The 19,230-nt window shown below is 40.2% G+C and overlaps 1 protein-coding gene across 6 annotated transcripts in view; it reads left to right on the top strand.

Annotated features, from left to right (window-relative positions):
- GABRB2 (gamma-aminobutyric acid type A receptor beta2 subunit) overlaps window positions 1-19,230 on the top strand; it is a 151,003-nt gene that overhangs the window by 50,195 nt on the left and 81,578 nt on the right. For all 6 annotated transcript variants that reach the window (XM_027643259.1, XM_027643256.1, XM_027643255.1 and 3 more), the window contains one exon: window positions 19,003-19,223. In XM_027643259.1, the coding sequence (XP_027499060.1) occupies window positions 19,003-19,223 (221 nt within the window). The remainder of the gene's footprint in view (window positions 1-19,002; window positions 19,224-19,230) is intronic.

The following is a 19,230-nucleotide window of genomic DNA, read 5'->3' as shown; positions in this document are numbered from 1 at the left end:
GGGTCAAAGTCTGTGTGAAGATGCAGTTGCATAGTGTAATATTCAGCTGAAATTTTTGAGGCATAGACCATTCTTTTGTTACGTGTTTGGCCAGTTGCAGCTCTGTTGGGGCTTTAATTTGTTGGGAGAGCTTTTGGGTGCTGAGCACAGGCAAGAAGGTTTGGGCAGTTCCTGCTGTCAGACTGAGAATCTGAGGCAAGTGCACTTTGGGGAAAGGCATGACCGTGTAACTGTATGGATAAAGCAGGTAATTAGAGGCAGATTTATTTTCAGAGCTATTATGTATCCCAATTTAACCTGTAATATTGAAGTATTTAAATTGACACTGAAACATTTAGGTGCAGTCATTAGTAAAAGCAGCAGGGATGCAAAGAGGCATTACATTACTAGAAGGTTGGGGGTAATGAATGCAAGTCACCTTGCTGTAAAATTCCCTGTATGGAAATGAGTGGACCTGTGCAGCGAGCCCCTTCAGCAGGTGTGAAACAAAAGAGAGCTTTAACAGGAAAAAAGAAAGTATTTAATGGAGTCTTCTGGTAAAGGGATGAAAAATTACTATGGAGGAAGAGAGTAGTAATAGCAGTTTTTCCAGAGTGCCTGAAGTAGAGGAAGAAAACAACTATGTCATAGTAATTTTTTGGGTGGTTTGTTTGCCTTTTTTTTTTTTGCCTGCTTTTTTTCTGCCTTTTTTCTACCTTTTTTTTTTTCCTTGGGATGTGTGGAAGTAATTATTTTTACCAAGCCTGAAGCTGAGTAGTTTAGCAGTGTTAGCTCTGGTCTGTCCCTGTTTGCTGAGAAAGGGATGCATTTGGGCAACTAATTACATTCTTCTCACCGTAATATTTTTTCTTCTCTTATGTCAAATTTTAGGCAGCCAAAGTTGCTTGTCTGGAGGAACATTTAGATTACAAAATTGAGAGGAATCAGTATGCTTCTTCCATGCTTTCAGGGAATGTATTAGAATGCATTGAATAGCAGTAGTTACAAATACAAAGCCTCAGATAAAAGTAAACCAATTTTTCACCTCAGTAGCAATACAGATATTTTTCCTTCCCTCCCTTCTGCATCACCTTCTCTTCCTTACTCATTCAACAAGGTGAGAATCTCATAATTGCTTCTACCTGCATCCCTGAGAATGTTCTAGAAAATTACTGCAGTTGGAAAAATCCATTCCATTCAGGGTTTTGTTTGCTGTTTTTTAAACCAGAGTAGCTTATGTAATAAATGCCATGAGATGGCTTGTGGGAGGTCTTGCTTATAGGGCAGGAAAAGATTCAGGAAGACAAATGTCTTGTCAAGCCAAAGCAGCACCCACTGGCCACACAAGAATGGCCAAGACAGGGATGTTTGGACCTCAAGAGCTGCTTGAGCACCATTTTGAAAGGGTTTGGGTTTCGGTTTTTGGGTGTGTATTGTTTTTCAGTGGTTCATATGGTGGACACTTTGACTCGTTCCTGAGTGCAGTTGCAGTTACATTAACAAGGATAAAAATGAGGTGACTGGCGAGTCTTTCAGCTTCCAGGCTTTGTGTGAGCATCTGGTTTTGGAAAGAACAAGAGCCTGTAATTCAGAGATTTGCGTCTTCCCGCAAGGCTTCCATTAGAAGGAGACAGTAACTGAAGGACTGGATTTTTTGACTGCTGTTTTTCTGTAAATACTTGGAGAGCACACTTGTCTCAGAATTTGGTTTGGTTTCTGCTTTACTGTAGAGATAATTGTCTTTCAAAACGACGTTTAAAGATGTTACAGAAATAACTCACGTTTTATGAATTACTGGGAATACAACAGAGCACTTCTCTACTCACCTGCACAGATTCTCAGTGGCCAAATTATCATGTATAGGCTGTACATTAATTTCACACCTAATTTGAAGCAGAAGGAATCTGAACAGTTTTATGCACTCTGAAAAACACATCTGTATCATGGGGGAATGATGAGAACAAAGGAGGCAAGTGTCTGTGATTTAAGAGCAATTTTAGCTGAAGGAAGACATTTGGACTGGTGCTACTGCAACATCTCTCTGTTAAGGGTCTATTCTGGTTCATTATCCTGCTCAATTTTACACTTGTAAATTCACTGGTGTTGAGTTTAAGATTAAATGAACCAAATGTGGTCACGATGTGTTTTCATATGTCCTTTTCTGACTTTTTTCCCTTTGGTATGTAATAATGCACAGGTTTATACACTTGGAGTTTTTGATAATCCCTCATTAATATATATTACCATGTTTTAAAATTAAACACTTGGCATTGTCTGTACACCTTTCTTGCCTACTACACACTGCTAATATGCTGGGATTTCTTTCTGTAGGATGCCAGCAATATCACTTCAACATTTCTGCAGCAATGACAGGTTTTAAGTTGTTCTTTGTGTAAGTGCTTTGGACCTTCTAAGAGGTGGAAAAATGTAAAAAAGGTGTTGTGTTCCATTTTTAGGAAAATGAGCTGGTTCTGTTCTCATCAGTACTCTCTTCTCATCAATAGAGATGTAAGAAAATAACTGTGGTAAGCTTTGCCTTAATTGTAGTCATGCAAGTAGTAACATTGTTATGGGGCTCTGAACAAAAGGATTTTCTTTTGCTCTCTCATATTATTCATGTATTTCATGTTAGCAAAGGTTTCTGAATGGTTTGGTGTTACATGCACAAGGAACTGTTTTTAAAAAAGGCCTGAAAGGGAAAGTTGTATTTTATGGATTGATTATGACCTGAGCCATCTGAGATGGTTTGGTGAGAACCCCAGGAGGGTGCTCTGTGCACTTCTTTAGCATCTATTAAGCTCTGCCACTGTAATGCAGTATTTATCTGAAGATAATCAGGTCAGCTTTTTATGAGGCAGGCAAAAACTACCAGGAAAAATTGTACATAACATTCTGGAAACAAGGTATCTAGACAATGGGTTTGCAATTAAAAAGAGATGTTACCAGCTGTTTTATAGATTGGTCGCTGGGGCTTTAATGTGAGCTAATTAACTTTACCTTGCATAAGGTGAATTATGCCTTCACTCTTTGGGTGCTACTACTGGAAGGCCCTTTAGGGAAACACAGACAGACCTGTAGGTTCCATTTTTAAGTCTGTCTGGTGCTGTTTGCTTTGGCTGCCACGTTACCTTAAGGGAGTGTAAGGAGGGAAATACCAATCCTTTATTGAAACGTGCAAAACCCAAACATGCAGCACGTGAAATTTGAGTTTATCTGCAGAGCATTAGTGGGGTCATAGTGTCTTCTGAGATAAATTTTAAGTATCTACAGATTTCTGGTCAAATTCTAGTAAATTTGGGCATGTCTAGGTCTTTTAATAATATCCTTAGACACCTCCCCCAGCAGGAAGGTATAGCTGAACTTACAGAATGTCTTATCTGCTTTGTTCCTGAGTACAAAAGAAGTCTGTAGAAGGCAGAGGAACTTAACTGAGGTTTAATGCCCAGATCACTAGACCAGGAAGGGAGACTGCATAAAGAGAGAGGAGGATAAAAATGCCCTGGGCCTGGCCTGCTCTCCCAGATTAAAAATTAAAGAAAAATTAGGAATGATCAAGGCCGTATGTTTTGGAGGTCCTTGAGAGGACCATTTTAAGCTTTTATGTCACGTTGGCTTTACATTTACTTCCTGGTCTGAACTGGGTGGGTGCAGATGACATTTAATGATTTTACTTGATAGATCCAGTGCTTTCACTTATTGTGTAAGATCCCTGGGAAATTACTCATAATTCAGCAATAAATTGAAGGAAAAAAATAATGCAATAAATAGAGTTTTGTAAGATAAAATAGAGCTTGAAGTTTCTGAAAAGAACAATGTAAGCTATCCAGTAGCATCTAATTTTAAACATTATGGCAGTTAATTAGAAGTAGTTGGATGACAATTGTACTAAACAAAACAAATTATTGGAAGCAAGTGTATAAAAATCAACACTTTCATGAAGTTTTTCATGTATAACTCCCCTATCAGTTGCTGAAATGAACATGATTATCATTAGCAAAGTCATTTCTCCTCCCAGTGTTTGTCTGTATATGTGTTTTGCTGTAAATATGCATGTGTTTCAAGCTCCCAAGTTTCAAGATATTTTTAGTTGGTAAAATGTGAAACAGATCTTTTGTTGTGCTTTTGTTCTCGAGTGCCTGGTGTCTGAGTTACAGGCAAGTGTAATGTTTTACTCTGTTCAGCTGGACCACAGGGGAATCCTCGTTTTAATTAGTGAATTGTTTTTCAGTTATGTTTTTCCATAAACCAATCATGGGTGAGTTTGCATTGCACTGCAGCGCTTACCCTCTGTCAAGTTTGTGTTGGGAAACCAGCTCTCCAGCTGTGAAGAAAGAAAACCAGCCAGTTGGCAGTACCTCCTGAAATCTGGAGCTGCTTATCCAGCACTGAAGTACCAGGCTATGAGCTGGTGCACAGACAGTTCAGATTGTTCAGCTCAGAGCTCCTGATCTGTGGCACCCTGACAAGCCTGTTGGCCACATCAGCACTGCCAGCTGCAGGTCACTGGGGGAGGCACAGGAGATGCTGCTGCCCCCTCACTTGTGTGGTAGCCCTGAGGAACCATCCAGAAGCCCTGGGCAGACCTCCTTCAGCAGCACTCATTTGTGCAGCGAGAGCCAGGAGAGCACTGCTGTCACTGGGACGTCGTCTCAGGTGCCTCTGCACTCCCTGGGGGGTTCCATTTCCAGATGAAGAGTCTTTTGCACTGTCATCAAACACTTCTTTCTTCAGCAGTGCCCTGTTTGCCCCCGTTTCTCTGTGGTTTTGGGTGGCTGTGGCTGCCCTTGGGCTGCAGTGCTGTCACTGCTGGTTTATGGGCTCAGGAAGGTCTGTGGGCAGGCATCAAGGAACGACCAGCTCTGCCACCACAGTTCTCTCTTCTTTTACACTAGACTGCCCCACAGGCCATCCCAAAATTACCATCTGCCTAAGGAAAGTGGAGAACATTTCTGTAGATGCAGCCAGTTCCTGGACATGTGGAGTGTCCCTCAAATCATCTGCTTTGCCCTTAGACGAGGGAGAATTACAAGATTTTTTCAAGGAGTTGCTTGTTCCTCTCGGTGTAGAAATGTGAAACCAAATATGTTTAAAGTGGTAATAATGTCATGCTTCTGTGGCTGAACAAATCTGAATTATTACTGCTTTGAGGCCCCTCCTGTGCAGGAGTGATGCAAAAGCAGTCTCCTTTCTTTGGCTACTGGAAATCTTTGAAATATGATGCCCACGTGCCCTCCATGCCCTCTTTCTTCTTGGCATACAGCATATCTCATCCTGAAGGTTGATAGGACACCAACCCTTCATGCTGCTGGGGTAAAACACAGCTAGTGAATGGTTGCAAAGGCCAGTAGAACATGTACCCCTCCTTTAAGGGAAATACTGCTCCATTTCTGCTTCTGGTCATTCTGCCAAGCTGTACTGTAGGGTAGGGCAAGTCTTACTTTCTCTATTTACCAAATGGCCATAAAAATATGTATCTAATGTTATTTAAGACTTGGCTGAGGTTTCTGTGCTGGGTTAAAGGTTGCAAATGCTGCAGGGTTCTGTGGGGAGTCAGTTCAAACACCACAAGCTCAGGGCAGCACGTTGGAGCGACTGTTGCTCTGTTGCAATAGCAGGTATCAGATCAAATGATTGAACCAGCAGACCCTATTCAGTATAATAGAAATGTCAGTTGTAGTAGAATTTTGTCTTTGGATTTATGTCCCTTGCTTTGCAAATAAATGGCTTAGCTGTGCCTTGGCATTTAATAGCAGCAGGGGACCATTATCCTCTAACAATGCACTATTTCATTGACATTATCTCTTCAGTAACACAGTATTGCAGAAGGAAACTGTCTAGGTGTGTTTCCTCCTATACAGAAAGCAAAATGTAAATATAGAATTTATGGTGGTTCCTGCAGCTCATTTCAGTTAATCTGCTTTTTCCCTTCACTGAGACAGGTTTGGGAGCAAGGACAGTTTTGGTGTTTCATAGACAGGAAACATTTAAGACCTGCTTGTGGTATGAACAAATGAAGAAGGGAACATTTTGTTTTTATTTTTATGATGCTTTTAGAGAGGTGGTGGTGAGGGGAACCTCGGAGCTTTTATTAGAAAACCACACAACTAATCTGGGTTTTTGGAAGATGGATTCTGATATGTGGTTGTCTGGGTTTGTTGGTACTTTTTTGTTTGGTAGCATTTTGGGGTTTTTTGGACTTCAGACTTGGTAAGAGCCAGGATTTGGCAGAAATGTCGTTCCTCACTGCAGCAGGTCCTGAATTATGCCACGTGTTATATGATACCAACATGCCGCTTTCTGCAGACGTTTTCTTACCTGTTTATTTCTGTCTTTCACCAAACTCCCAAGTAATCAGTGTAAAATCATCTACTGAAAAAGAAGTCTGAGAATAAACTGCTCAGCCTGTTCCATGGCTGAAACTGTATTTGTACCTGGAGATCCCTGTAGCATGACCTGTGTTCTCAACCCCCAGTTTGTGTTGATCTGTTCCTGTACCTGCCTCGTCACAATGTTTCTTCCTGGAATTTGCAAATATGTTGTTTACTTTGTGGAACAAACCTGGTTCATGTCCTGGTTCGTGTCCTGTCCCTGCCACGTTCTGCCCAATGTGGGGTGTCCTGAGGCAGCTGCAGGGAACTTCTCTTGGAGTGAGACAGTGAGATCTCTGAAGGACAGCAGTGCAGCCATGAGGCAGGTCATGGGCACTGGATCCATGGGGAAGGGCTGAACCTCTGTCCCTTGGAGGCCCCAGTGAGTGCTCAGTGAGCTGTGTCTGTGTTTAACCTTGTTGTTCACGTGCACCAAAGGCACCTGTTGCTTTTAGGGGTGGTGTGTGGTTCTTCTTCATCAGACTCGTAACAGGATGGGATTTTTTAGGGTTTTTAACTCCAATTTTGAAACTTACTCTTTAAGTTGCTTCAGATTATTGCTAGATCCCAGGTCTGCTATGCTCAGATTGACCAGGTGGACACGAAGGAACCATATCAGTGTTTCAAAAAATTACATGAAGATGGAAAAAAATGATCTAATAAGAAATCAAAAGTAAAAAAGGTCACCTCTTTTTGTCAAGCATTTTATGTGAAGCTTGACAGTGTGAAACTGTCAGTTATTTCAGTGCTCAGTTTTTATCTGTCAGTGAATGTATTACCAGTACTGGGGGATTTAAGTAGGTATATTTTTCTAGACTTAACACTGGTGTAAAAAGATGCAAAGAAACAAGAGAACTCTCTTCTGTTACTGTTTCTAAATGTGACATTTTGAGTGTCATCTGCCACAGTTCTACATCACCGTAGGACCAAGAGGTGCTGAAGTTCAATCCTTAGGATAACCAATCTCATACCAAAGTATAATCTAACAGGAATTATCCTCTAGTGACAGTATAAAGTGCCCTTAAAATGACAAATTAATGAAATTATTGTGATCTGTGACATTTCTGATAGTGCCCTCAATTCTTGAGGTAAAAATTTAAGACACAAGTCACTGAAGTTCAGGAGACGTGAGCAAGTTTTGCCCTTTTTCTTCCTTCTTAGTTTATTTCCTTTTCTTTTTTTGATTAGGGATCACAATTTGGATAATTGACTGCTGATTGTGTGATGGCACATTGTCCTAAGCAGAACATTTTTCCATAAACATTTGTTTCATAAGTAATTTTAACTAATGTCAAATACTTATGAATCATCCTCTTATCACTTACAAAGAAGAACTTTTAGTCTTCCATCTGCTTCTCCTTAATTTTCAGCTTTATTACACATGCAATTACAATTTTCCTCTTCTAAATAATTCACTACACAGTTCATTTCCCACAGAAGGTAAATGAATAAAAATTTGTTTTCTTTAGCATTGGCCTGTCTGTTTTCTATGCCTGGCTGGCAGCCAGGAATATTAGATTTCAATATTCAATTGTGACTTGTGGTGTTAGTAATAGATAAATAGGTATGGGGATTGTGTAAATTATCCAATGGTTGGAATCTGAATCCCCTTTTAACCCCTTTTTTTTCCTGTTCAATTCTGAGCAGAATGGCCAATTGTACTGAACTGAGGTGAATGCTGAACGTTGCTGTTGGGCTACAAATAAGCACTCCCTGATGAGGGAGGAGTTATGTCCTGATCTTAAAATCACTGTTGATGGACAATCTACAGAATATATAAAGCTCCTGTAAGACTGCATAACAGATTCAAAATTCATTCTGAGTAACAGATATCCAGCTCATTGAGTTGGCAGTTGATGAATTGTCATGTTCCAAAGCCATGAAAATCCATTTATTGGGTGCTAAAGTGTCATGATGTCCCTAAGAAAGATAGTTAGTAATTTAGTATTTCTGCCTGGTTTATTGGAACTTCATTTGGGTAGGAAGAGGAGGTTAAATCCTATTTAAATCAGTGTGATGTGATCATAGAAGTTGAGGTCTGTGGTATGGAGTTGTATGTTTCTGATTAAGTCATGCCTGGAGTTTTTTACATTGAAACCTCGTGATATAGCAGAGTGCAGAGAGAAATGTTTTTCTTGTTAAGAAAGATATATCAAGAAGTTTATAGCAGTGGGTTTTTTTCTTTTTATTACCCTTGTGTTTCTTTGACTCATATTAAAGGAATCACACTCATGTAAGGATTTACAACAAACCTCTACTAGGGAATAAAAAAGATATTTACTGTTTAATTAACTGTTTAATAGTAATTTTTCTTACAAAGTATGACAGCAATAAAAATAAAAAGTGAGTGAATAAGTTACTAGAAATGGAATAGGGTACATAAAGGACTTTTTTGCACCCAGATCTAGAGAAATATGGGTCTAAATAAAATCTAGGAATCAAATAGAATCTTAAGAAGAATCCATGTGTAAATGGTTCATATATATCTCCAGTTGAAGGAAGCTCAGAATTGTCACTGCCTGGATTCATAGTCCACAGAAATAATTATTTTTCAAAGCCTGATACAGAAGTATAGCCATGATTTCACTGGGGGCAGGGTTAGCAGGCTCAGGTGAAGGTTTGTGCCCAAAATCTCTGGGCCTTCATGAAAATGCAAAAATTATCTTGGTTTACATGGGAACTTCCCAGGGTTGGTTGGTTTATTTTTAAGGCCCTTCTCAGTATTGATTTGGTCAAGTGCTCTTTTGTAAAGCCCTGAAGGATATGCTCAGTTTTAAGCAGTTAATATTTTCCTCAGGAGAGGTCTGTCAGGAAGCACTGACTGTGGATTTGCTTTCTGTTTGTGCAAACTTTGCTGTAATTAATTTTCGATATTTTCTCCTATTTAATTCTCACAGGCTCTGAGAACATCTCCAGTTGTAAATATTCCTTGCTGAATAGCTCAGCCAAGCAGACAGGGGTGTTTCAGAAGTTCCTAAATCAGCGTGAGAGCGCAGGCTCTGTGAGTGTGACCCGTTAATTGGGAGCTGCTGCAGTGAATCATGTTGTGCTGCAGGGCACTTGAGGTCTGGCTCCACTTTTTGAATGCTGAGATGAGGAGATAATTTAAGAGGAGGTACTTAATTGTAATATTTGGTGACATTAATAGCAAGTTGTCTGATACAAGAGATGAAATAATTAATTTAGGGCGTTCTTGTCTCAATGTTCACAGAAAAGCCCAGGTTGGAAGGGACCTTAAAAGATCACATGTACTTGCTTATGTCCCCTGTTCTTCTCCCTCCATCCTCACTGAGGAAAAAAACCCTCCAATTGTTGCCCCAGTTTTCTAGACAAGAGCACAGGTTGCAGTGTGAGTCTGTGCCTGGGTCAGCAGGCAGGGTTTGCACTGCCAGTGCTGCTGCAGCACCCCCAGACATCCAGCACGTTCTGTAGGAGAGAGCAGAGCTTTGGTACAGCTAAGGAAGAAATGTCATAGCAAGTGACAAAGCAAAAAGCAAACAATAAAGAATTTGCATTAGCATTATAAATCAAAACTTCCAATTGAATACTAGTGGTAAGAGACAATAAAGAAGCTACTTTGAGTAGAATCAGGGAAGACATTTTCGGGAGGAGTGTGTGAGTGATGGTTCTGAAATGCTGTTAGGGAGGTTTTTGGTCAGCATGTTAGTGGATTAGCTTAGATTCTTGGATAGTAATGCCATGAGAAAATATCAATGTCTGTTTTTAACAGCAAGATCTCCTAAATAGGATTTTCAAAATCCTCTGCATGTTTATTATTCTAAATTGGTCTTTGAAAACAAGGTATAGTCTCATAATGATTTTTATATTTTAAGTCAAAACAAAAAAAAACATTTTCTAAAACAGTGGCCATCATGGTGATGTGAGATACATCCGTGTATCCTGTCTGTACTTAAATAGATTTCTAGACATTTGGAAAGAAGGACTATTGTTATGAGGATATAATATCAGTACTTTTCACTGGCATAATGCCCTTTTTAAGATCCTCAAACTTTAACTAATGAACTGCATCTGTTATTTATAACTGTTATCCTGGAAAGCACCATAAATGAGAGAGAACTGTGGGTAGAATCCCCATGTACCAGTTTCATTTGCCAGTCAAACTTTGAGATAAATTTATACCTTGAGATAAATTTATATATTATTTTCACTGTGACTTTCTGGGAAAGATGATGATCAGAATTCAAGAATAGTGTTGAAAAGCAAAGCCCTGGAGGAACAAATCTGTGGTGTGTAATGCTGAGGGTTTGGGGCTTGCTTTCTTGTTCGTGTAACGGGTGGGAGGAAAATGAGGAAGAGAGTGAGATCACTGATACTTTGGTGATAAGTGCATTACTTAAGATTTCACTTTTTCAAATTGGACAAAATCATTCTTACAAGGAAGATTTTAGAGAACTTCATTTGGTCATGGTGGAGAATCATGTCCAAGATGAGTTTCTTTAAAAAAATATGCTAAATTTTAACTAGTGTGTAGCAACACAAGAATATATTCTAAAGCAGTTTTGTGACTCTTGAGAGAGGAACTGTGCTGTTATTTTTAAAGAATAGATGTGTCATCAATCAGCCCAGTGAACTGATCCATGAGTACTTTTCATGCATGAATTAACCAGCTCCTGGCCAGGAGGTTTCCCATCGCTGGGCTGTGCTGGCCAGCTGACAGGGAGTGTGCTCAGGCAGAAACACTGCAGCAAGCACAGGAACTCAGGACTAGAAATACAGGAGCTCCTGGAGATTCTGCTTGTCTAACACCTGCTAAAGCCATGCACTTATTGCTGTGGCTTTGCACTTATTTGCTATGGTCTAATAATGTGAGAGAAAACCCAAACCCCTGCAGCTAATGTCTTTTTGAACCTGTTATTACTAAAATATTTAACAAAATCTGCACGGTGAAGGTACAAAATGAGTTCAGAAATCCAGTGTTGCAAGTTCATCCAGACCAGTGAAGCTGCCAGGAGATGGGTCATTATTTTCAGGACAATCTCAGTGGAGTCATCACAGAGCATTTTGATTATTTTTGTGTCTTTGTGTGTGTGCTTGAACGGTTCAGAATGGAGCTGGTTACTAATGTGTGTGCATTCAAACATACATGTATATACACTCAGTGTGACTGATGGAGCTGTCTGACTGCCTGAGGACTGGATAAGTGGGTGGAATTCAGGCTGAGTGATGGGGCTGGATTTGTTCAGTGCAGTGGCAGTTCAGCTGGGGGGGAGCAGTGAACATCCCTGTGAGCAGCAGTGCCCAAGAACTGTGAGTTCTTCCAGTCTGGTTTTAGGTTTTGAAAAAGGACAGGACACAAACACAAGTTAAAGAAGGAACTGGTTTTATTGTAGAAATACAAACATTTTGCTGAAAAAATGCACCTTTTTTTAAATTTTGGGGAAAAAACACAACCAAGAAAAGAGGCAATTTGATATGGTTTTAATTGCAAAGTATCTTATGGACAAGTCTGCAATGATTTTATAAAACTTGCTGTGTGGGGGCTGATTCTTGGTGCTGTCCAGCCCAAACTTGAACTTCTTAAGAATTAGTTTCAAATCACCAACTTTCATTTATGTCCCGTATTCCAGCAGTAGGACTGCAGATACGTTTGACATCTCTGACTACAGCAGGGAAAGGGAAATAACATCTCTTTCATAAACTTAGGGCTTGAAACCCTTTTGCCAAGTCATCTTATGAATGAAAACATGTTTTGTGTAAGTTTTGAAAAATGTTTGACAATTCTGTCTCCTGCAACTTTAGTGTTGGTTTCTGATCTGTGGACTGGTTTGTTTTCCACATCTTGATCAAATTTCTGAAAGAGTTCTTAATCTAAGAATTGGGAGGGATAAAGTGGGAATGTATTCTTGAGACTTCTTTCTAACAGAGCATATTGACTTGGTTAATTTTGATTGTTTCCAAAAATATAAAGACATGAGAACAATAATGCAGTTCCACATGTCAAAAAAGCAGCAAATGCATTATTGCATTCTGTTACCTGTGCAAGGGCACTGCTGCTCTTTTAATCTTCTGTCGAGTGTGAGGAAAAAGCAAAACCCTGTTCTCAGTTACTCCTGAAGGTTGGTGACGTGTGTGAGGACTCTAAAAATCAGACAACGGTGATTTTATATCAAACTGGAATTAAGTTGCAGTCAGTGCTAGGTCAGGGTGACCATCCTGATTTTTCCTTTCTTAAGCATAGGGAGCTTTTCCTAAATGCAAGTAGCAATTGCATTGCTAATAAAGTGTTGTTCTAAAGCACAGAGAAAGAAAGGGAAATCCTCACTATTCAAGGTCTTCAAGAGCAGGTTGGATAAAGGCCTGAGCAGCTCAGTCTGACCTCACTCTTGCTTTGAGTGTGAGGTTGGACCAGAGATCTTCTAAGGCCTTTTCTAGCCTGAGTTTTTCTGGGGAAATACTGATACAGCGTTGTCCCTGCAAATCTCTCCCATATTAACCTCCTATTGATTTCTTGTAGATGAAATATGCAGGTTCATTGTGGAGGAGCAGAGATATTTTGTTGAGGATATTGCATCTGTTCTTTGCTATAAAGTTTTCTGTATCTGTCAAGGAAAATACACCTTTGTAATAAAGGCACTTGTAATGGAAATCCTCCCTGTGAGATATTCCACTAGGCTCTGACTTAGCTGAACTATGAACAGTTTAAAGTATAAGTAATGCAGGTGCAATGACTATGAAACATGCAATATTTTTCCACCTTTTTTTTTTTTGAGGTTTTTTTCCCTGGAACATAATAATATTAATTTTTCTTTCATCTGAGTACATCACTTATTCTGTTGTAAGTGTCTCAACTAAGTATTCAAGTATCTCAACTAAGTATTACACTTACACTTATGTCTCAACTAAGTAACTTCAACTCTTTGCTGAAGTGTTTGGCTGTCATGCAAATCAGACATTCTTACCATTTTCCACAGGCTTGTCATCACTATGAAAGAAATGATATGTATTTATTTAAAATTGTCCTTTACTTCAGTGCTGACAGTTCTGCACAGTGCCTGACATTTTTGAGAGGGAACAGCCTGTCACATCTTGGGTTCCAGGGAGACCATTTAAAATGCAGGACCAGGCCTGTGTGCCACGACACTGTGGCTTTTCTGTACCCTCACACTCTGCACTGCTTGAGCTTTGTGAACTCTGTCCATAAGGTTCCAGTATTCAAGAGATTACTGGCTGGGGAAGGCAGGTAAATCAGGGGTTCTGTCTGTCCCCACAGGATCTGTGTAACCAGTCTGAGCTCAGCTGCAGCCTCGGGGATCACCCCCTGAGCTGGGGACGTGTCTGGGGAGATTTGTGCTCTCCAGAGTACATTGCTGCTTCCAAGGCATCAGGTTGTTACTAACACTGGATTAATGAACCATTTTAGAGCTGCTTGGAGCTGGCAGGGCAGAGATGAAGTGTTGTGGAATCTGTGGTGACTGTTTAACAGGGGGAACCACTGCTGGTGCTTCCCGAGGCACTGGAGAATGGCCTGGGAAACGACTGGCACAGCAGCCTGGCCTGGAGCCCCTTCCCTTTGTGATCACATTGTCTGCACTGGAGGAAAACAGGGGAGGGATTTGGGCTTTCCATCTACCTTTGTTTCTTTTTTTCTTTTTTTTTTTTCTATTTAAAAAAGGAAAAGGAATAAAACCATAAACAAACAAACAGCAAAAATGCCAAGAAAGGCAGCCCAGAAATGCAGTGTGGTTGGTCGTGATGTGTGAGCAAATGCTTACACGGAGGGGAAAGGCCTCCGAGCTCCTTTAGAAGAAAACTCCTTTACTTTATTCTTATCCTGGAATTCCCACCTCCCTCCCCTGGCTGTTGAAGGTGTTGGACATGTAGGATTCTGGGAGCTCTTTGTGGTTTTTTGCTTTTGAGCCTCTTCTGCAAAATAATACCTTAGGCCACTGTCTGCTCTCCTCAGACTTTTCAGTTGAATCTCCAGTTCTGCATAATCACTGGTTTATTTCCCCTCTATTTAAGATTATGATTTTTTTTGTTCTTTAGTGTTTTCAGTAATTTTTACTCTTTTGCAATGCTATTATATAATATTATATAATAAGGGAAGCCTAGTAATAAAAGCAATATAAATATGATTTCTGTTGTAGATGTTTACTTTTCTGAAGATCTGTAGAATTGTACAATTGCATAGGAAATGATCTTTGAACTCTGGGAAATGGCTTGAGATACATGAGTAAAGAAGTCTTTGAAATTCAAGTATAAATAGATGGTTTTGATACTTCTTGTGGCTCGAAATATTTTATTCTACTTCAAAGACATGACTAAATGATAATAGCACATAATTTTGTCTGAGGCAAAAAACTACTGTTTCCAAAACTTCTTTCAAGTGAGTATAGCTGCATTTATTCATCTTACTCTGCATTTCTTTGGTCATCTGAGACTCCTGCAGTGCTGTATCGAGAGCCTGATCCTTCCAAAAGAGAACGAGCTGAGATCCCAAGGGATGTGACTCTCGGGCAGTAGCAGGGAGGTAACAGTTTACAGCACAAGGTCCCTTCAATGTCTGCCCCTTATTGCCAAGGGCCAGCACATCAGAGAGGGCTGAAGGACAGGGCAGTGACTGGGGGGATGGTGAGCTGCTCAAAGTGCCGTGGCTCAGTGTGGGTGACTTGGCAGAAGGAAAATCGAGTGTCAGTGTCTTGTAAACCAGCTGAGGTTCCAGGAAACATCAGCTGGAAGTGCTTTATTTCCCTTCAGTGCAAGGAATGTGTTGAAGCCGTGGCATTGTCTGAATCAGAGTACAAACAGTGAATATTGGCTGCTGGCAGGAGTGCTGAGGAGACACGAATTCACCACCCTGTCTCTGGGATCGGACAGGTCCTTCCTGCAGCCCTCCCAGAGCCAGCAGTGAGAAGGTTTCTGCTGCAGTCCAGCTCTGCTGGCAGTCCTTTGGCTTTGGTGCCCAGGTCTCTGGCTTGAGTCAGTAGTACTGGGTTGGTCTGAGAGCTGATGTGGGACATACACAGCCCAGCTTTACTCTGTTGTTCAGCTGGCAAATGAGAATTGCTGGTGCCTGATTGTGGGGTAGTTGCAGCAGAATAAATGGTAACTTTGCTTGTTGGGATCTTTTCTTTTTGGGAAGATCATAGACTTTAAAGGATACAATTCCCATCAAGAAACCCCCCCTTGTAAGTTTTAGGGGACAGAGTTAACTACAAGTGTTCCATGGATTTGAAGCCAGTCTGGGAACGGGGACTCGACAGATTGAGGGAGTTCAGCTTGAACTCTCTGTAAGGTTCCTGATGTACATTTTTGAAAGGGCACATGACAATTTATTTTGACACTTCTTTGGTATCACCCGTTCTTTGAAGAGTTCTTTCTGTTTCTATGTGAGTCACCTTGTGGTGTGTCCAGTGTTAACAGAGTGGAGCTTTTACATTCTTCTTGAGAGGACTGAGAATTAGGAATTGAACCTGTTGTAGTGTTTGGTTTTAAACAAAATGAGGATTGAAAGGATTGTGAATCAGCACTCAGGGAAAGACACTGCTTTTGAAATAAATATACTGAAGGTCCTTTAGCTTGAAGTGCTTTGTTTTGTATTGTTTTATAGACCACTGACAGTGAAACACCCTGTGTGCTTTCCTTGTAGGAACAGCACGTCACTGATAACTGCATTTGAGGCTGGGCAGGAAGAGAATTAACATTTGCTCCTTTCTTCTCAAGTATATACTAGCTTTTATTGTATTAAAATACATTTTGCAGTGTAGATGTATGCTCTTAATATTTTACGAAGTGGCACTTCTAAATATGTCAGCAACAAACAGCTTTTTAAATGTACATATTAAATAAATGTAGTGTTCAGGCAAAACCTTCAGCTTTGAGCATCTTCAGAAGGAAATTATTCCACTTTAAAATTGCTGTACTTGGAAATGTAGTAAAATACTTTTACAAGTTGGGAATAACCAGGAGACTTAAACCAAACCACAGATGAGTTCTCCATTCATTGCTGATGAGCAAAGATAAATAGCTTCTTCAACTCCATGCTGTTATATATTGCATTTATAAAATGCAAAATGTATATTATATACTTTGTATATTATATATTCCTCCTGCTTATTTTTTAGGCCCAAGCTGGTTGTTGGTTTGGGTTTTTTTTGCTTAAGAAAACTTATTTGAGAGCATCAGTGCAATGTGAGTCTAAATAAGAATGCCAGTGTTCAGATTTGATGCTTTTCTGCACAGTATCTTCCCTTGGGTCATTGAAATCGATGGTCATTCACTGATGCCTTGGCTATCTGCAACAATTCTGTTTATTTAAGTTTAAATATCTCAGCTTGTTTGCATTTCCAGCAGCTAAAAATGTTTGCAGGCAACCACCACACAGTTAACATTCAGGATAGAACTTACTCCTAAATATGGTGATACTAATGAAACTGTTGGATACCTTTTTATTCATATGGGAAATTATGCATTAGATTAACTTGGTCTCATATTTGCTGCCCTTCTGTTTGTTGTGTGAAGTAAAGAAGATGAAAACCGGGGAGATGAATTTTACCTGTTGAGGAGAGATCTTTTAGATCAGGATAGAATAGGAGTAATGATCCATTTTCTGCTGCCTAAAATTTGCTCTGGACAGAATAAAAAAAGTTTATTAAATTTAAATCTAGGTGAACAATGGAGTAATAATGAAAGAGATAAAATTGATATTATTTGTGTATTTACAGAAAATATAGTGTTTGCTGATTTAAATTCTAGGTTTGCTTTCAGCTTTGTCAATATTAATACAGTATTTGACAGCATTTCAGACTTCATGTGGCCAGGGCAGCTGAGGGACCTCTTTATTTCTGTGGGTACAATGTGACTCTGCTGTACTGGAAACAGGCTGTACCTTTGCAGTTGATGTGTGCAATGGTGTACACAGACACCATCAGGAGGTTTGGGTTTGTGTTCCTTTCAGCTCATTGGAACTACTCCCTTGTGTTAGGCTTTGAAGATGAATTTGCTCCTGTTTCATCTTCAGACTTACACTAAGTGTCTAACAATCCCATCCTGTGAATTCAATAGGATGCTAAAGCCTTAACACATTAAAATCATCCTTTACTTCTATTCCTCTGCTTCTTTCGTGGTTGTGAGGGTTTTATAAAAATTTATTTAAGGTGTTCTGTTTTGACCATCAGAAACTCCAGTCACATCTGAAAACTAGGGCCAACAGATGACAGATAATTTTTAGTTGGAACACCAGCTCTTTCTGGAACACAGTGTGTTTGATTTTGAACTCCAGCCTGGTGACTTGGCTTTCCTTTGAGCTATGCCAGTGCTCCAGATTTACACTTTTATGTAATTCCTTTCTATGCACTGAACCATGCATGTTTAGTTTGCTTCCTCCTCTTCTCTTCCTTTTACTGAGGTGTAAAGAGGGAAGCATGTTCTATATATATGCTATATATTAATACATGTGGGTTATTCCTTAGCATAGGAATAGAGTACAGCATTCCAAGCATAGTAGGGGAACAATTGCCACAGCTCATCTACTTTATGTCGTGATATATTAGCATAATAAAGAATAATATGTTTTCTTAGTGCCAGTGTATTACTGAAGCTTTTCTGATATCTGGATGTGAATTAAATCCTGCAGAACAGTGATGAAGCAGAACAGCAAAACCCTTCGGATGTAGGTGGAATGTTCCTGCAAGCAGAATCTCATCCTGACCCTGGGGAGATGGGAAGGGGAAGAGATTTCAGATTGTTAAAACTGACCAGATTATAGAATAGTTATCAGGTGAATGTATTTGGTAGTACAACAGTTGGGAAGAGTTATTTGGTGTTTAGCTCCTGGTGACAGCCCAGCTTTGTCCCTGTCTGTGCCCCTGGCAGGAGGAGCAGGGGCTGTGCCCAGGGGGTACAGGCTCCATCAGCACATGGAGGGGTCTGCCCTTTAACCATTGCAGGCAGGAGGACTGAAGGGGCAGCACTGCCACCCATGCTTTGTGTTGATAAGGACAAAAATGCCATAACTATCCCAGCAGAACGTGGATTTCTCCCTGGCCTGCAGCAACACCATGCCAGTCTTCTGATACTGTGAATATTCACCAACACACTAATTGTGCTCTCGGAATTCTTCAGCCAAGTAAGCAGAGTTACTTCATCTGTAAAATTGAGTGGAAGACTGAGAGTCTTTAGCACAGGAACCTCAGAGGCTTCCCTTGGTTTCAGTGCCCAGGGGAAAGTTAACAGACTTTGAAGAGCTTTTAATTGAGAGAAGTGTTTGGGTGGTAACTGCAGCTTCAGGGACAGAAGGCTTGCTCAAAGCTCCTGAATACAGAGACCTTGAGGTGAAATTTGGATCTGTGAATGTTCCTGTTTCCTAGAACTCCCAGGCTTGTAAAGTGCTGCAGAGATTTGCAGACTGTTAAATTCTACATTTTTTTTCCATTTTATTTTTAAATATTGAAGTGAGACTTCCAAGTCATTCATAAAATGTGAATGCCTCATCGTCTGTGTTCTCCTTGCTGTTATTAAGTATATACAAGATGTTCAATATTGTAAAAATAAATAAATCTACTTATGGAAATTGTGAGCAGAAGTGTTTGCCCTTAAGAACAGTTCCAGTGAGTACATGTGTGTTTGCACTGTCAGGTTTGCATACGTGTGCCATCTGTTTCAATGCCATTTTTGTTTGTTTTTGTAATCCCAGGACTATACCTTGACAATGTACTTTCAGCAAGCGTGGAGGGATAAGAGGCTGTCCTACAATGTGATCCCTCTGAACCTGACTCTGGACAACAGAGTAGCTGACCAGCTGTGGGTGCCAGACACCTATTTCCTGAATGACAAGAAGTCCTTTGTCCATGGGGTCACTGTGAAGAACAGAATGATTCGTTTGCATCCAGATGGAACAGTCCTTTATGGACTCAGGTCAGTG

The sequence above is a fragment of the Corapipo altera genome, unplaced genomic scaffold (assembly GCF_003945725.1).
Source record: "Corapipo altera isolate COAL_440 unplaced genomic scaffold, ASM394572v1 75, whole genome shotgun sequence".
Classification (NCBI taxonomy): domain Eukaryota; kingdom Metazoa; phylum Chordata; class Aves; order Passeriformes; family Pipridae; genus Corapipo; species Corapipo altera.
This window is presented reverse-complemented; position numbering and strand designations above follow the sequence as displayed.